The sequence below is a fragment of the Candoia aspera genome, chromosome 2, assembly GCF_035149785.1.
Source record: "Candoia aspera isolate rCanAsp1 chromosome 2, rCanAsp1.hap2, whole genome shotgun sequence".
In the NCBI taxonomy this organism is placed as follows: Eukaryota; Metazoa; Chordata; class Lepidosauria; order Squamata; family Boidae; genus Candoia; species Candoia aspera.
This window is the reverse complement of record NC_086154.1, coordinates 99015591-99035455: the sequence shown is the minus strand read 5'-3', so window position 1 is coordinate 99035455 and position 19865 is coordinate 99015591. Positions and strand designations below refer to the sequence as shown.

At 37.5% G+C, this 19865-nt stretch overlaps 2 protein-coding genes across 3 annotated transcripts in view; one reads left to right on the top strand and one right to left on the bottom strand.

The window, feature by feature from the left end:
• Positions 1-9816, bottom strand: part of STXBP2 (syntaxin binding protein 2) — a 35160-nt gene extending 25344 nt beyond the window's left edge. The window contains exon 1 of the mRNA XM_063292541.1: positions 9701-9816. Within this exon, the coding sequence (XP_063148611.1) occupies positions 9701-9737 (37 nt within the window). The 5' untranslated portion in view covers positions 9738-9816. The remainder of the gene's footprint in view (positions 1-9700) is intronic.
• Positions 9817-16266: 6450 nt separating this feature from the next.
• Positions 16267-19865, top strand: part of RETN (resistin) — a 31696-nt gene continuing 28097 nt past the window's right edge. For both annotated transcript variants that reach the window (XM_063296495.1, XM_063296494.1), the window contains exons 1-2: positions 16267-16333; positions 16495-16625. In XM_063296495.1, coding sequence (XP_063152565.1) covers positions 16514-16625 — 112 coding nt within the window. In that variant the 5' untranslated portion in view covers positions 16267-16333; positions 16495-16513. The remainder of the gene's footprint in view (positions 16334-16494; positions 16626-19865) is intronic.

The following is a 19865-nucleotide window of genomic DNA, read 5'->3' as shown; positions in this document are numbered from 1 at the left end:
TTCAGCATATAAGTGCTCTCATCGTCCCTAGCTCATTTGCTTCTGTCCTTAAGAAGTTCTCTAGCAGGAAATCATTCACATCTACCCATTCTCTCTTTTACAGCCATCCACTTGAACATTACTACTGATAAAAGCCCTTGAAAAACCTTTATATACTTTCATTTAATGAAAGATCCATTTTGTCCCAATTGAGTCATCAGGCAGGCAAAACGGCTTCAGGTCTAGTTTCCACATTTGGTGGACATTTCAGAAGTCCCAGGGAGTGGGAGGGAAGAGAAGATTATGTAAGAAGTAGGTTTTTAACACCAGCATGCATGGGTAAGTAGAAAGCTGAATTACGTCAGTGGAGGCTCAACTAGCTCATACCATCCACTCAAACACTGAACAGCAAGGGCGGACTTCCGGTGAGGACAATGGCGGCTTGAGCTGTTTTTTCCCATTGTCTGAGGACTGACCTGTCAGAGCGGCTTTTTTTCTTGGGCTCAGGCAGGCTTCCTTGGAGCCCAGAAGCATTCTCCGGATTAAGGAGAACCTCAGGAATCACCCTGTGTGTTCTTCAGATGGCTGGCCACAGCCAGAAGACCGCAAAATGTTGTTTCGCGATCAACTGGTAAGCGATCAGCTGGGCAGCAGGGCCATCATCTTCTTCCCAAGCTGCTCTGAAGCCAAAACAGGCCTCAAGCTGCCCAACCCATTTCTACAGCACTAAGTTTTTTGTTTGAGTTTTACCAAAGAGAGGCTTTCTACAACAAAGAAATGCAGAATCTCTTGGTGACTCATTATTTTTGAAAATTATTAACTTGGTAATTTGACTTTTTATATATAATTTGTTAAATTGAGATTAAAAAATTTTTATTGCTTTTTTATTAAAGTGATTTTTGAGGAATATAAAATTTTCTATTCTTCGTTGGATCTATGGATTGGAGTTCTGATCTATTTGCTTTCACTTTCCCATGGGAATGCTATTTGTCATTACTTTTTATTTTCCTCATTGGCCACACCGGAGATAAAAAGGCTGGAGAGTGTTCAGTTACAGCGTTAATGACTTTACCTTCCTGAGGCACTAGAGGGTGCCATAATCTATCTTACTGTTAAGAAATATGGAGGAAATTAATTTGATATTTAAAGATCTCTACAATGCTGTTATTCAAGTCTTGGAGCATTCTCAGAATTTATGGAGTCCAAATTGTCACAAGAATCGAGAGAAACTGATAAGGCTGAAAACTACCTTATGAGTAAAGTGGTTTCTCCAAAGAAAAAGATGAGAATTGGTGACTTACGATTAAATAGTCAAAGGAAAATTGAGTTGTCAAAAGTTGAAGATAAGACGACAGCATTGTCACCACACCACGATCAAGAAAGAGAATTAAACTCTAGAGGCTGGAAGATTTTGGACAAATATTTGGGCTTTTTAAAGCAGGTTGTAGAATTTGAAACTGATAAGAAGAAAGCTCTGTACATAATACTGAGACATGCAAATGCCTTGGTTTACTTTGAAGTGGGATAATTGTCTAAATGTGTTTATCGGGACGGTTTCTTAAAGGTTTGGATAAATGGTTATGTTTTGAAAATTCCTACATTTTTGATAAATGCTTAGGTTATTGTTTAGATGTGGTTATCGGGATGGTTTTTTAAGGGTTTAGATAAATGTTTATGTTGTTTGGATAATTCAATTCCCTCAAGAATAATCTGGCAAAAGCTGAAGCCAGCGATGGACTGGCCCAACATACAATCTGGCAGGACCATAAAACTCAATTCTTCTGACATTCCCTGCACATGTGCAAGCGTGCTCACTCTACCAATCCCGTCTCTCTCCTTTTTTAAAAAAAAATATCTAATGTCTCCAGCTTTTATCTGAATATGACAAACACAATGTTTGACTAGGGAGGAAAACACTCTCAACAGATGCTAGAGCAACATTTTATTCTGTTTCTTTGGAAAGGCAACAAACATTTCATACCTGAAACCCGAAGGGCTTACCACCAATTGTTGTCCTGGCTACTGCTGATACTGGGATGACCCTTCCATCAGGCAGAGTAAGAAAACATCTCAGGCAGAGGAATTTGAAGAGGAGCAATGAGAAACCACCTCTCTTCTTTCTAAGTCCTCCTGCCACTCTCTTTTTGTGGTGCACAAAGTTCAGGGCTTACCTGCACCACACACAAAGCCATGTATGTCCCATACTCTTAGTCTCCTAATTGTGAGATGAAGGACTAGGGATTGTATGGTGTAAAGGAAATAAATTACTGTATATCCTCGTGGATAAGCTGAGAATCTTAGGTGCCAGAATACACCCAAAAAATTGGCTTTGGCTTATCCTCAGATGGACTTATCTGTGAGTATAGATCGTAGAGTTTTCCCTCAGCTTTTTAAAAGTACCTGTATATCCTGCATATACTGGCGAATAAGCCCATCTGCAGATAAAGCAGACCCTTGATATTTTAACCAAAATACCATGAAAAATGCACCACCTGTGGATAAGCCAATTCTGAAAATTAAAACATACGAAAATTTTGAGGATCAGCTTATCCACAGGTGGCACATTTTTCATGATATTTTGTTTAAAAATTCAAGAGCTGGCTTATCTACAGATGGGATTCTATGGGAGTATATATGGTAATAAATAATCAAGTTATCACTTCCCCAGTGTCAACTTTGGATTGCTGATTGGATCAGCTCCAATATGTAGAATAGAAGGGAAGCAATCTTTCCTCTGAATCAGACAGCAAAATGCCTTGCCTCATCCACCCCCATTTCTCTCTGTTTTGGGAAGCTTCTTATTTTAATTCGGGAGCCAATATTATAACTGTGGGTTCAAGTCCAGCAAACAGGTGTAACTGGTAATACCTTCATTCCTTACTAAAAAGTCATCAGCTACCACACTTTGGCTTTAGAGATCATCCTCCATCTCCATCCTACATTTTACTGATACTAAGTCACTTTATGGAGGTGGAAAAACAAGGAATGCAACTTTTTCACACTTCAGGATAGCGTTGTGGCTGTCATAATGTACAAATATAACTATATTTTTCACTAGGAAGCAAGGAAGCCTAAGTGTCTTTTGCAAGCATTTTGAGTACCTGTGACTTTTCCAATTGGGTGGAAAAGTATTTGCGCTTTAGACTAAAAATACAAGTTGTTCAAAATGTTCAAGGATGCTGAACGCTTTGTTACAGGAACAAGCTGCACTGAGACATGAATGCATATATTCCTCTTTTTCATTTCCTTAACCCTGGTTATAATGGGACTGGAAACCTTTTCTATTTTCCATTAATCCCAATTTAGCATTTCATATGAATTCCAATGGGTAGTTAATTTGAACAAGTTGTTGAAACAAGCCAGCTTCATATCTTGGATTATGAAGCTGGCTCACGTAACTCGACTAAAGCTGAGATTAACCTAGTTTGTCTGAGACTAGGACAGGGGAAACCCAAGTCACAGAAGCCCACTGGGTGATGTGGGGTTGGACTCCCTGTGTCTCAGCTGAACCTACCTCACAAGGTGGTGATGGTGAAATTGGGGGAGGGAGTCCTATGTTCACTATCTTGAGCTCCTAGAGAAATGGAGGGACAGAAATCTAACAAATAAGTCAATAAATGAAAAGCTAAGAGTCACCAAATGGACATAAAACCTCTTGATTATCACCCCTCAGCTATGCCAGAGAAAGAAATGTGTGGGGAAAGCAAGTCAACTCACCAGGGTTTATTTAATTTTTATCCTGCCTTTATTGTTTTTATAAATAACTCAAGGCAGAGAACATACCTATTACTCCTTCCTCTATCACCATACAAGAGTTTATTGTTAGACCTGTATGTACCTCATTTAGATAGATCATTTATACATTCCTAGATGCTTAGCTAATGTATAAACTGAGGGATAAAATGCACTTAGTATATCTCATTGATTTGTCCCATTGAGATGGTATATTGCTGAAATGTAGTCTTCAGCCAAGGATAAATTGCATGAAGCATAACAGTTCTGTCTTATTATGTTGTGTGAATCCAGCTATTATAGTATGTAAACCATGATACATGATAGGGTAATTTTCCCCAGGCATGCTGGGAGTGGAATCAGAGCAAAAACTAAATTTGCATTGATTGTATTTACAACATTAAATATAGTTAATAGACAATTACTTTCCAGTAATGTATTTATTTTTCACTTCCATCACGTTAAAAATTACAATTTGTTAATGTTTGGAGGCTCTGGGGCTAAATCCAAGGCTTTCAGAGGCAGCATACAGCCTTAGGACCTTGGCTGTACAACTTTACTTTACAGTTCAGCTTGTTATATGAATCCAGCCAAAAGTCATTTATTCAATACATACTGCCTAATAAACCATGGGTTAGCATGATGTATGAATCTAGTCACTAAGAAGATGGGTTTTGATTTATAACAGTATTATATATAAGTTCAAAATTTTACAAATCAAAGTTACTTCATTTCAAGTTGCTGCCATGTTGCTGCCCACTCTACATTTCCATGCCATGCTTTGTACATCTCAGAGTGCATTTACTGACTATAGTAGCTACCATTTCCAGGTGGCCCACGTGGATTTCTAATCTGACAAAAAAGGCCGACTTCCCTACAGTGTACCAGTCATCATCTAAGACCTTCAACCAGCTGCAAATGGATATGCAGTATAGATCTTTACTCAGTCTTGAACATGATGTTACCAAGAACAGCCCATTGCAGTACATTAGATATCAAGTAACAGTGTGTGACTGCTACACCAATTATTCAGTCACATAAATATCTTTTTTTCCATTCAGAGACATCTTTTGAACAGGTCTACACTTTAATGGCAATGGAAAGAAGGAGAGTAACAGCCCTGAATTAAGATTTTCATTACAATGGAAGACAAACAAATTCCAAGCAAACAAGGGATTAGGTGGAAAGCACTCTTCAGTTTGTGGGTGTTTTATGTTCCACCCTTCCTTTCTGTGGTCTGGAATCAAAGCAAAACTCTAGCAGAATCAAAGCTTAGCAGACATTAGATAGGAGACACTATTCTCACAATCTTTCCAAATTATGAAACTTCAAGGACCAAAGCAAACATGTCTGAGAAACAAAGATCTCTTGGCCTGCAAAGCATCATACTATAAGTGTTAAAAGTCATTCTTCTATGAATAGAATATCCTAGAGTATATAAGTAGAATGAGTAGAATATACTAGCTACTGCTCTGTCATTTTTCCAGCTGTACTGTTTTACAAGCAGTGTTAAGTCAGGAAAACATAATACTCTTTTATAAGTTATTCACTTTAAGACTAGGTTTATAAGTAAATCATTTTCTTATATGATATATAAGAATAAGGATATATAAGATAAAATTATATTTTATTGTAAACCGCCCAGAGTCCCTCTTTTGGGGGAGATGGGCAGTAATTAAATTTGAAAAATAAATAAATAAATAAGTTTATTGCAGCAGACTCCAAAGTTGGTTCATAATCTGGAAAGTACTAGAGTGGATCGGGGAAAGGGGAAGAGGGGGAGAAGAAATGATGTGGACCAAAAAGTGTTGGGGGAAGGGGATAACCATTCTCAAACTGGAACAGATAAAATTTTTAAGCCATTTTCCAAAGCAGCAGAACTGGAAATAGGTAGAAATTGAGCTGTATTCATTTGGAAATTAGACTCAGCTGCTGGACCCATTAAATGGCAACCTCACAGTTAACATTGGAGCTTTTAAAAACAAGTCATAGCTTTTTTCCAAATGCCACTAAGATGTGGCACTTTTTTTATTTTATAATTTTCTTTATATGCAATGTAATGAGAAAATGCAAAGATGTTATTAAATTTTAAAGATTACTGGATTAAGGTGGCAATACATGTCTATTTGGAGGGATTCAAGACACAGATTGCAAAGGAGTTCCACCACTGAACTGAACATTCCTGCTACCTTTTAGAATCCAAAAGAACCAACTGTTGCTACCTGAAGAAACTTTTAGCACAACCAACCAGGAGCACTTCAAAATGCTATAGCATAGTTTGTCTTACTTCAAGACATAAACCCCTTTGATAACTTTCCAAGATTATTCTCTTCACATTCAGATACAACATACAAAATAGGAAGAAGGAAAGTTCCAAGGTTCCTAATAGCATAAAAGGCTTAAAGGCGCATAATTTATACATGTCCTTAGTGTAATTATTTTCAGGCATAATGCCTAAAACTGAGGATCAGTAGGTTCTTTTCCTTCTGTGTGTACAGCTTGTGGTTGAAGGGAAGATGTGAAAATAGCAAATTTCCTGAAATTTTAGTGCAGATCCTTTTTAATCAAATTATAATTGGTAGACAAAAGCACCAAAGAGTACAGAAAACTAATACATTACTAATACATTATGTTCTTAACATCATATCAGTTAGAGGATCAGATCATGATACACAAAAAGGAAAAACATTATTTTCTATTCCCAACACTTATGAGATTAATATATATCCTCACTCCTTCTGCAGGGCTGAAATATGACAAAAAAGCTTACTGTGCTGGATAATTGTTAAAGACAATTCAGAGTGCTCCTTATTACAGTTTTGTTAAAAATGAGTCTTTGAACTCAGAAGAAGTACATTTACATTTACATTTAAATGTACTCAGAAGAAGTACATTTACACTTTCAACAATTGTTTTAAAATGTCTGCAGTAGAAGAATGGAGAATAGCAAAATATTTTAACAATTTTACTTAACTAATGCCATCTCCTTCCATCCCTGAAGGAACTTATATAGTTGTTTACATACCTCATAAAGATGTAAACAATGTAAACAAACTAATACAGCTGTGCATGTATCATTGGATTTTAGTCTGAGAAGTTTGGGGTGATACACTAAATCTTTAACAAAATTGGAATGTCCCTCCAAAGTTTTTTTTTCTTAACCGCAGATCCCGATCCATAAAATGGCCACAACTGTACGATAATGTTGAAAGGGAAAACATACTCTGAATTGTAAACTACCACCAATTAAAATCCAACTGCTTATGATACATGAGCTAGGGTATTTATTCCTCTTTTCTTAAGTCTAATATATCAGCAACTCACTAGCCTTTCCACTATATAGAAGCCTCAAAAACAGTCTCAGAATTTGCAGGGTTTGTATTTTAAAATATATAAAAATAATAAACTTCTATTATTACTATCAGACATGTTACATTTACAATAAACATACTGAGTAGCTCTATAATATTCTGATACTCAACTCCTGTTACCCCAAGCTTTATTTCAGTAATCAGTGGGATAGTTTATGGTGATGAAGGTGAGGCCATTTTGCTACAACTACACTAGAGGTTAGGAGTCACAAATTTATTTATTTTATTTATTTATCATATTTTTGTCACCGCCCATCTTCCCCACATGGGGGCTCTGGGTGGTTCACAATAAAAGAGTTTAAAATTCAGTAAAATCATAAATATCATTCATCCATAAATACCAATATCAATAAATAAATATAAAATGTAATGAGATCCAAGTAATGGCAGATCTAATACCACCCAAAGGGGGACAAGACCAGACTCAGCAAGACTAGGGAACCAACCAACCCCAAGAGTGGCTCTTCCTCTCCCCAGTCCAAGCATGGTGACAAAGCCAGGTCTTCAATCATTTCCTGAAGTCCAAAAGAGAGGACACTAGCCTCACTTCTGGGGGAAGGGTGTTCCAAAGGGCAGGAGCTGTTGCAGAGAAGGCCGGCCTCCTGGTCCCCGCCAGATGGAATTCCTTTATGGATGAGGTCTGCAGCATGCCCTCTCTGCATGAGTGGGTGGGACAGGGATGAGACGGTCCCTTAGGTAACCTGGACCCATGCCATGTAGGGCTTTAAAGGTAATAACCAACACCTTGAATTGGACCTGGAAGCAAACTGGCACCCAATGCAGCTCACGAAGCAAAAGGGTAATATGTGCTGATCTTGAAGCACCCAAAATCACCTGCGCAGCTGCATTTTGGACCAGCTGTAGCTTCCGGATACTCTTCAAGGGTAGCCCCATGTACAGCGCGTTAACAGTAGTCTATATGGGAGATGACCAGGGCATGAATGACAGTTCGAAGGGCTTCTCGCTCCAGGAAGGGGCATTAACTGGCGCACAACACGAAGTTAACAAATCCTTGTTAAACAGTCAGATCAGCAGTAGATCTAGGCAGAACATATTGATGATCATCAAAACATGAAAAATGATTGGACATTAGTCAGTTCCTAATACAATGTTTTAATTCTGTCTTCCCCAGCCTGGTTCCCTCCCTACGTACTGGAATTGTAATCTCAAAAATATCAGCCAGGATAGTTGGTAATATCTTGATCAGTATCTTTGGGAAATACCAGATATACTAGTATTTAATTAATCCTTCTCTTGGTACAGGTAAGGAAACTGAGCAAAACTATTGAAATCCATACCAGGTTTGGGGCTTTATTGCAGGGCGCATAATATTGGGTACTGTCAGGAAGCTGGAGACAAACAGGTTTTGGGGCCTGGGGCTGCACCAATTAGGCAGGTGCTTAAGTGTAATATTGTAAGATAACAAAGGGGTATTAGTATTAAGAGCATTTATCTTAAGTAACTAAGAAAGGTTCAAAGCCATCCATGCTCCACTTGGGGCCTATTGCTTGCAGGCCACTATTAGTGGTAGATTGGATTAAGTATTTTACTAAGAAATAAATTCTCATGAATAAATATACTTAGAAGAGTGACAGTTCAAGCTTCCAGTTTTAAACCTGAATGGAACAGCTGTATTCTAAGTCACATTTTCAAATCACTGTTTGTTGAACAAGCCACAATGGCCTAGTTTCAATATGTCAAGCTATGGTTGGTGGTTCTCCACAACATGCTAAGTCAATACAAACCATTTATATTATGGCTTAATGTTAGGCATGACTCAAATTTACCTTGAGGAGAAAAGAGCATTCCTGATTGTTCAATCCCTATCTCTGCAATACACATACATTATGATGCTGCACTTTTTAATAAAAGTCTTAATATCTGGCAGTTTAAGAAGGAGAATGCAAATTTGGAAAGATTTACCATAGAGCTGTAGAGCATAAATCATATTGGGTGCCATGTATTTTAACCCTCAAAAAAGACTACAAAAATTAATTTGGAAGTTTTCACATATTTCACATATCCCCATTAAGAAGGCACACAACTGTTTAGCCGAACAACCGAAAGTCAAGAAGAAGGAATCAGGCTCAAAAGACAAGGGTGTCTGCTTAAGGACAAGGAAAACACCACCACCACAATACCCTAAAACTAGACATCGATGAAACCAGGTGCTGTTTCTCTGGAAAAAATCAAGAAGACATTGCTTTGGAAGGAGGGGTTAGTGATTGCAAATAGGGAAACACTTTAGTTAATTCAGAATAAATTGCTTTGTGTGGACATGAAGAATATAGAGGTAGCAGGAAGAACGAAGAAATGTAAGCAACAACAGTAACCAGAGTTGAGGAAGTCCAATTTCCATATTCGGACCTCAGTGGGTTATGAGAAGCAGAGAGGAGGCGGCGACTGGCCTGTCAGCCCGGCCTCCCGTAAGACTGCTCCTATCAGAAAAGCCCCCGTTGCTACCAAAAGCATAGGAAAAATAAAGCCGGGGCAGACTCGCGGGAAAAGCGCTGTGGAACGGAAGGAGCTCCTTGTGCCCCCCTTCCTCGAGAAAGCTACCGTCCTCACAGCCACGAGTTGGCAGATGTACGCGCCCCGCACCGCCCGTTCACACTCACTCTCGCCCACGACCGCCTTCAGCCCGGTCGGCGCCATGTCCCCCCCAGCCCTTCTCTGGCTGCTGCTGCGCCGAAGGCTGCCACTTCCGCGTCTCCAGGCGGGAGGAGCCGACCTCGAACCTTGCCATCTCTCAGCCCGCCTGCGGGGACACACCCCTCACGTGCACCAGGCGCGCCAGGGCTGCAGCGTCAGTGATGCGGCCGGGCGTCGAAACGCGTGTGGGCTCGGAGCGGGCCGCTTGCTACAGGTTGCAGCCTGCAAGTGAGCACTGCACTCGTGCGTAGCTCTTCGGGCTGCGGCTACCTGGCAGGAAGAGCCGCCTTTTTACGAGCGGCGCCCGCTTGTGGAGGGCGGCAGAGGTGACAAACAGCGGCGCCCGCTTGTGGAGGGCGGCAGAGGTGACAAACACAAGGCAACTGCAGACGGTAGATAAAGAAACACCCGGTAGTTCCGCAGTGTGCTTTCTTCGGTATGTTGCGTAGCACTTCCATTTTTTTAATAGTGATTTTATTAAACATTACAATTAAAAAGATAAAAACTAATACAACTAAAAAATAAAACAATAAAAAGAAAAATAGTGCAGAAAAGAAAAAGAAAAAATAGAAAAGAAAAAATATAGTAAAGAAAAAGAAAAGAAATATATAAAGAAATATATAAAGAAATTACTTACCCCATCAACACAAGTATAAACAATTTTAGTAACTTACCATCTTCTCTTAAAATACAACAAATTATCTCTTCTTCCCATATCCTGTCTCTTATCTATAAACAGATCCTTAAAACCTCATCATTTCAGTCCTGATAGTAAAAGACCATTAAGAGCTACCAGAGATAACATATTTATTTTAATCTTGATCAAATAAACCAACTTTATATTCCTTTTTTTACTTTTAACAGTCTTGATATTTAACCCCTTCAAATAATGTCCCAGAACTTGATTTCTTTTCATTTTTTTCTTTGTCACTTCTCACAAAATTCTTCAAAACTTTAACAAGTCTTTTTTGTAAATCCAATATAGGAAAGTTATCCAGGTCACTCTTTTGGTTTCTTATTTGTATATCCCTTTTAATTAAGATATCAGCCAGTTTCTTTTGTATGTCCAGTGTAACATCTTTTTCCATGTTGTTATTGTAGCCTGTCATTTCTAAATCCACTTTCAAATCAGTCTCAATCTTGTCAGATAAAATTTGTTCCTCTTCCGTAACATCTTTTAAACACAGCCTATCTATAGAAGCAGACACTCTTAAAATTAACTTCTGGGTCCATTGTTCAAAAATATCCTTCAATATGTCCAATGTTAAAATATTTTGCTTCATTCTGTATTAGTAAGTGAAATTTAAGTGTTCTTCTCCTTTGATTGTAATCTTTAGTTCTGGTTCCCTGCAATGTCCAACCTTCAAAGTCTCATTTCATCATGTTTTTTTTAAGAATTCAAAACAACAGCATTTTCCCACAGGAAGGAATCTTATAATTAATTCCAAAATCTTATTTCAAATACATCTGGACCCTTAGTCCATTTGTAACTTTCCAAAATCAATGTTCTAATCACCTTTTTGCTGTTTATTAAAAAAAAAGAATTTTTAAAGTCCTTAATTTGTAGTTAAGACTTCTTTCACTAAGGTGTGAAGGAAACTTACCCAGTGCTATAAAACGTGTTGATTCAAAGGTTCCTAATAGCTGAAAAGCAGTTAAGCAATTTTCAAAAGTGATTAGAAAAGGAAGTATGAAAACCCAGTGTCCTTTTGAAAGGCACCGACCGTGGTTTGAGCAAGATGGCTATTCCCTCATCTCCCAGAGCTCTAAACCCACTGGAGACTGCTATCTTGCAGTGTCCTTGCAAGGAGAAACTGTCTGGAGCACCTGTGGGCGATCCCAAGTCTTCTCCTTGTCCGGAAAGGAATCACAAAGAGCCAGTCCACTTGCTGGCTCTTCATTCTGCCATGGTCCTCAGCTCTGCTTTTAGCGGAGCCATCTTCAGTTTGCCATTTCTTCCCTGGAAGTTGGAAGATACAACTTTTCAAATAAGGAAGGCCGGGTTAGATGGAGAGAGACAATCTAGGGTGGCAGAATTAAAATGGGATTCTGCTAACATCTTGCGAGTTCTGTGGGAAGCCATACGATGTGTGGCTTTACCCAGAAACAATAGAAGGCCAGAATCAAAGCCCAACAAATCCTGAAAACAAATCCTGGTATCCTGAAAAAGTAGAGGAAGTGTATCTTCTCCCTCTTGAGGCCTGGGAAGGATGGAGAAAAAGGGCAACCAAAATGATGAGAGGACAGCTAAAGCAGACCCCTTTTAGGGATTTTTAGGGCACTTTCACACAGCCATTTTGCGCCACTCCCAGATTACCACTGTGCTCCTGTACTCTGCCTGTTGTTGGCTGAGCCAATTAAAGTCCGACTCAGCTGTAGTGCCAAACAGGTATCTGCAGGTGCAGTTTCACAGTAGGAATCCTGGGGCAAATGGTTTTAATTAGAAGAACTCTTGCCTTACCCCATCTCCCCCAGCCTCTGGGCTCCCCCTTCCCATAAAGATTAAATGCCACACTACCATTGCACGCTACAGAGGGTGGGGCATTGGCTGAATGCCAGTTTTTGCTCTCCCTTGTTGATCAGCTGGAGGGAATGCTAATCAGCTCTTGTAGAGCTTTCAGTGGGCTCATCTCTGTGTCCACTAAGTGTGTAAGAAATGCCTTGCAGTTTTTAGAGGACATATCTGTCTGTACCTCACCTGGCCCTTTGTGGAGTCAGCTTGGGTCCATCTTCAGCTGTACTGGTATTAAGGTAGTGTTTTCTTCCTCCTCCAACAGGAGTTTATAGTGCCACATGGACAATGATAGAGATGATGTGGTATGGGGCTAGGATCTACTTAGCTCTCATTGCCTGCTGTGGGACCCCCTCTGATCACTGTATAGTGCCCTCTATGACCATTTTGGCTTGGGCTGCTGAAGAGACTGGGCACCTGGCTTCTGCAGAGGATCTGTCCACATAATGTCTCACCAGCCCTTCACAAGAAAACCATTCAGGCATTACAGAGGCTCCTTGTGCATTTTGATATAACACTGTTCTGAAAGAGCAGGAACCTCTTTGGAGAGGCCTTGTTTTTGAACCCACGTTTATCAGTCTTGGGAAACACGGCTGGGTTCTGTCCCCAGTGAATGTGCAACAGGTTTTGCCCAAGTTTCCAGGAATATTTAGAAATAACGTTCCTGCTGCAGACAAGAATGGTATGTTAGGTTGTTAAGGGGAGGAGATAGATGAACACAGTTTTTAAAGATTACGCCAATCTGTTGAAAAAGATTGGGCAACTCTACTGTATTTAAAGATGGGTGTGGAATGCTTTGAAAGAACTCCTTGCTGTTAAAGGTAAGTTTGTACTTCTTTTGACAAGGGAAGGAGGGCATAAGGGCAGGGGGCTACTCTAAGGAGGTAGAATGTCTACAGTCCTTTATCTGTTTACCTGAGAATCAGTCCCGTAGAATGCCAAAGGACTTCTGATTGTGTTGCAAAGTTGCTAAACCTTAAAGTTTGCTTGCTTGTTGGTTTAACTTTTCTTCACAGAAGATTAAGTTGACTAGATAAATGGATGAAATGCTGTAGTTGCCAGTTAAAAATTCAGTAGAAGGGTGGACTTCAGGATTGAAGTATCTATCATGGTGTATTTGGACTTTGCTACAGATTCATATTGATCATAGCTAGAGAAATCATTTTAAATTTGTTTCTAGGAATCTAGGGGTTATTCACTTTGTTTTATTACAATATTTGTAACTTTCCTAAGAGCAGTATTTTCTGGCTGGTTTATAGCAACAGAATATTAAAATACAATAATAATCAATAAAATGATTAAAAACATTAAAATTTCAACTGCAGCATCTTTAAAAGAGCCCAGCATAGCTATATTTTGGTGAACTAAAAATTCAGAGTTGTCAATATGGAAGAATTTTTACAGCCTCCATCTGGTACTAGAAGCAGTACTGTATAAGAAAAGCATTGATGGCTCTCTCTGGGAGGAAATTCCATCACTGGGCCCACAATAGTCAACATGCTTCCCAGCTGCAATCGATTACATCTTATTAAATAGAAGAATGAGAGATGTGCCTCCAACTGTGGTCTCAGAATTTATATGACAATGATACGATCTTTCAAGTAGCTTGGATGGATGGATGAATAAATAAATAAAAAAAAATTTTTCTTCCCCAACTTCTAAACTCATGTGTGGGAGGCAGTGAAGCTCATTGGGAGAAGCTGCAGCTTTAAATCAGCTAATTCCTCAGCAGCTGATCAATTAGCTACTGGAAGCTCTTAATTTTGGAAGAGGGATAAATATAAATTGACCTTTAACTGAACCAATTATCTATAATTACTGGAAATTTAGCATTCCATTGAAAGGGCATATTGGCTGAGTTACTGAATCACAAACTACCCAATTCCAGTTTTGTATACTCAAGTGCATTATGTCATTATATTTTGGGATGGAATGTTTCTTTGAGGAACTGCATTACAAGCAGCAAGGAAAACATATCAGAGGGGCAACTGAACCCCAAAGAGGTGCAACTGAGCCCCAAAGTCATATATGACCCTCCATAGGCTGTGGCTCTAAAGGTTTGTACCAAATTGAAAGTTTTCATGTGAATTATCATCATCTTCATCAGAAGCAGCAGCACCACCACCACCACAGTCACAGTCTACTAGATAGTTCTGGCCAATTGGATTTGGTACTGTTGACTATCAGATCCTTCCCAAGGATCTAGGATAGTTAAAGATACTGTCATAATAGATGCACTGTTCCAAGTTATGTGACTTTTTGTAATTGATGAGTTGAAATTCTGTCCATGCTTACTGTGTCCAAGTGCTTTTCCAGTTCTTCTGATATGACACAAAGCACACCAAGCACCATTGGCACAACTATGACTTTCTTTTTCCACATTTGCATCATCATCATTTCAAGTTAGAGGTGGGTTTTTTGTTTTGTTCTGGTGCCTTTGAGTCAGTGTTGACTCCTGGTGACTGCCTGGACAAGTCCCTGTAGTTTTCTTGGCAAGATTTCAAAAATGCTTTGCCATTGCCGCCTTCTTAAGAGAGAGTGACTGGACCAAAGTCACCCAGATGGTTTGTGCCTAAAGCAGGACTAGAACTCACAGTCTCCCAGTTTCTAGCCTGGTGCCTTAACCACTACACCAAACTGGCTTTCATACTTAGAGTAGTACCTGAAATGTTTTAAGGACATGTGGCCAGAATTCATAAATTACGTTTTTTTACAGCATTATTAGTTTAGTCGCCTTGGTTACATCCCATTTGACTGAGCCAGCACCAGTGGATCACAGAGCAGGGAAGCAAGGACTGGTATCAGCAACAGTTGATATCCCAGGCAAGTATGATAGTCACATAGCAGGGATCCTTCTCAGAACTGCACGCCATTTCAAAGCCCCAGGCAGTGCCTTTTAGGGAGGTGTGGGGCTGGCTTCACAGTGTGCCTGCTTCCAACAGGAGCACACTTTCGTTTTGTCCTGCTGTGGGTTTAGTTCTGCCTAAAGTCTGAAAGGGAATCCATTTCCTTTTGAGAAGAATGGTGTACCATGCATGGCTCAAGGGCAAACTACATAGTTGCATGTGAATATGTAGAACAAAGCCATTCTTAGGAATAACAGTTGCAGGCTGTGGTTTTGCAATAATGGTGTATATGAGCAAACACATTTGTGTAATGAGCACTTAACTTTTTCCCACTTAACATTTTCTGGCCCCAAATCCTTTCTCATTCCCATACATGACTCCAGATGCACAGTTAACATTCTGAGTATTTCTTTTGGGACTGATGGACAAACAGTTGGAAAGAATTCATGGAACTTTGTTTTTGTACATGGTAACAGCAGTGAGGCTTCTATATGCCCGAAGGTGGAAAGATTCAGCGTTACCTACAATGGAAGAATGGATGGTGAAGTTGATGGAGTTGGCTGAGATGACAAAATTGACATCTCAGAGAATAGACATTGACTAATTTTAATGTTGCTTGGAAACCCCTTTTGGACATTTTGCTTGAAAGAGGAAAAAGTGAAATCATGATATCTGGATTTGAATTTAATCCAAATGTATACTTATATACACCTCACAGGGTTGTTGTAGGGAAAATAGGAGGAGGAAGGAGTATTAGGTATGTTAGCTGCCTTGAGTTATTTTATTTATAAAAATAATAAAGGCGGGATGGAAAATAAATAAATAAATAAAATATCTGTAGCAAAGAAAGTCAGAAGTCATTCTTTTTCTGTATTTTCTTTTTCTGCACTTTTGACTTGGTTCTTTTTTCTATTTTGCTTTCTTTTTTCATTTCTTGTTAGCTATTTTCTTTTTATCTTAACATTTTAATAAAGTTTATTTTTTTAAAATTGGGGGTAAAGTGAATAGGCATGGGGAGGAAAAAAGATACGGGAAGAAAGGCGCTCTGAAAGGACCCTGTGAGCCACGCTGGACACACTGCTTGGCTGCATGTAGTCTAGGTGCTACTTTTTTGCACACTCCTGAGTTAGGGTTTCACTGGCAATGCTCTGACCAAACCTTCTTTACCAGCACCCTTTTTCCTTTTCCTCCTGATTTGCCTTTGCTCATCACCTTGTAGCGAGTCTTCTGTGGAACTAAGAGTTAGGTCGCTGCTTTGTGATTCCTAATCAGTCTTAATACGGTAGCGATTCTGTAATGGCAGTGATTTTCTTATGAATTCTGCTTCTCTGCCTTTGGCCTCCAGATTTTGGTATCCCTGCCATGTCGGAGTGAACGAGTACAACTTTTTTTTCCTCTGTAGGACGTTCTGCACCACTAAGATGAAGACGCTCACCAGATTCCTACTGCTGGCTGTGTTGCTTTCTGCAAAATACGCAAGTGCTCAGAAATCTTTGGTTGATCTGAAGATTCAGGAATCAGTTGCTGTCAAAGGTATTGTCGACGTACATAACATTCTAGAATACACCTAACACCACATATACACATATAAACAAGTAAGACAATAACGATAACAACATACTAAAACATGGTTTCCGACTTTCGTAGCTATAGATATACAAATACCTTGTAACTCTCTTATCATTATTTTCCCTCAAGTTACTATTATTTCTATTTATTTATTTATTTAATGTATAAATCCCATTATCATCTCTTCACTTTCTTCAATTGTATACAGGTAATCTAATATCGGTTGCCATATTTCTTTTAATCTCATAATATTTTTTTCTTTTATTAAAATTGTTAATTTCGCCATCTAGCTCCAGTATTTTCATCACCCACTCCTCTATTGTTGGTATGTTTTCCTTTTTCCAATGTTGCGCATATATAATCCTAGCTGCTGTGGTCATATTTAGTAATAAATTACCATATTTTCTCTCTAAATCTTCTTCCATTATATCTTATAAAAATAATTCTGGTTTTTTTTACAATTTCTATCTTTAAGAATTTTCTGAATCATCTCAAGTATTTGTGCGCAGAATTTTTCTGCTTTCTTACAGGTCCACCATAAATGGTAAAATGTTCCTTCCTTTTGTGAACATTTCCAACATACGTTAGAAACGTTTTTATACATTTTTGCTAAATTTTGTGAGGTTAGGTACCATCTGTACATCATTTTATAGAAGTTTTCCTTTAAATTATAACACAAAGTAAATTTTAATCCCTTTGTCCACATTTTTTCCCAGTTCTCTAATAAAATATTATATCCAAAATTTCTTGCCCAATTAATCATACACTCTTTGACTTGTTCGTCTTCTTGATTTAATTGTAATAACATTTTATACATTTTTGTAATAATATGCTCATTATTTATATATAACTGTTTTTCAATCTCTGTTTTTTATTTTTTAAATTTATAATTTTTTAATCTTATTTAAATCGTTCATTTAACTGCATATATGTGAACCAATGACACCGGTGTCCTTCTCCTTCTGTTTCTTTTCTTGTTTTTAGCATAGGTGTATCTTGTTCATATTTTATTATATCTTTATATCTTAACCGTTTTATCTTATCATCTAAACTTTCTGTCCTTGCAAAAGCTTCTTGTGGCAATATCCACACTGGTATATTTGGTAATAATCTACTTTTATATTTATCCCAAACCCTCAATGATACTTTTCTAATAGTATAATTTCTAAATTCTTTGTTCATTTTTACTTTTTCATACCAAATATATACATGCCACCCAAACCTAAGTTCATGTCCCTCTAATTGTAAAAGTTTTGGATTTTCTAACGTTAACCATTCTCTTATCCACAGAAAACAACAAGCTTCAAAAAACAATTTAAGATCTGGTAACCCCAACCCTCCTCTTTCTTTGGTGTCTTGTAATAATTTAAATTTAATTCTTGGTCTTTTTCCTTGCCAAATGAAATTTGAGATATCTTTTTGCCATACTTTAAATATTTTTTCATTAATTAGAATTGGTAATGATTGGAAAAGAAATAGCATCTTCAGTAATACATTCGTTTTGATTATGGATATCCTTCCTAGCAAAGATAGTTGTAATTTTCTCCATCTTTCCATATCAATTTTTATTTCCTTCCAAATTTTCCCATAATTATTTTGAAATAATATATTATTATTTGTTGATAATATTACTCCTTGGTGTCTAATCTTTTTTTCTATTGTAAAACCTGATTTAGTTATTAAAGTTTCTTGTTTTTGAGTCATGTTTTTACTCAACATTTTCATTTTTTGTTTACCTTAAATCCTGCCACTTCTCCAAATTCCTTTAATTTCTTCAACAGATGTTCTATAGAATCTAGGGGATTTTGTAATATAAATACTAGATCATCTGGAAATGCTTTTAATTTATAAATTTGTTTTTTAATTTTTACTCCTTTTATTTGACCATCCCCTCTTATATCTCTATTAAGGACTTCTAGGACTAGAATAAATAAGAGAGGTGATAGGGGGCATCCCTGTCTCGTTCCTTTTTCTATTTTGCAATTATCTGTCAATTCTTCATTCACTATAATTTAGCTCTCTGTGTTGAGTATATTGCTTCAAGCCCTTTCACAAATGATTTCCCAAATTCCATTTTCTCTAAAACTTTAATCATCAAAGACCAATTCAAATTGTCAAATGCTTTTTCAGCATCTAAAAATATTAAAGCTATTTGGCATTCGTTATGATGTTGTACATATTCCAAAATATCAATCACAGTTCGTATATTACCTTTTAATTGTCTTTTTGGTAAAAAACCACTTTGATCTTGATCAATAATTCCTTGTAGGATTGTTTTTAATCTTTCTGCTAATATTGAAGTAAAAATTTTATAATCATTATTTAACAATGATATTGGTGTATTATTTTTGGTTAGAGTTGGGTCTTGTTCTTCTTTTGGTATAAGTTATATTAGCTTCAGTCCATGTCTCTGGTATTTTTGATCCATCTATAATTGAATTAAATAAGTCTCTAAATGGGTTTATAATTTGTTCTGTAAATGTTTGTAATATCCTGCTGATGTACCATCAGGTCCTGGTGTTTTTCCTATTTTAAGTTTCTTTATAGCTTCTATTATTTCCTGATTTGATATTGGACTGTTAATTATTACTTGTTGAGCTTGTGAGAGTTTGGGAAGATTTTGCTTATTTAAATATTCCTCAATTTTATCTAATGAAATTTCTTGTTTTTCATATAAATGTGAAAAAAAATTAATAAAAGAATCAAAAAAGCATTTTATATCTACTAAGTCTTCATTATTTCCCCTGATTTTAATAATCATTTTCTTCTCCCTATCTTTCCTTATTTTATAAGCCAGACATTCCCTGGTTTATTAGTAAATTCAAAGTGCCTTTGTTTTGCATATCTTAATTTCATTTCTATTTCCTTTGCTGTCAGCAGCAAAATTTGTTGCTGAAATAATTTAATTTGATATAATAAATTATCACCTGAGGGTTTTTTCTGCAATTCTCTTTCCTTTAATTTAATCTGATTCATAATTGTTTGTAATTTTTGTTGATATTGTTTTTTAATCATTTGATTTAAAGATATAAAATGTCCCTCATTACTGCCTTACTGGCATCCCAAACTGTTCTAATGTCCACTTCATTATTCAAATTTATTTCAAAAAATTCCTTTAATTTCTTTTTACACTCTTCCACTACTTCCTCTTTTTTAAAGATATTTTCATTCAATCTCCATTTAATATTTCTGGAATTTTTCCTA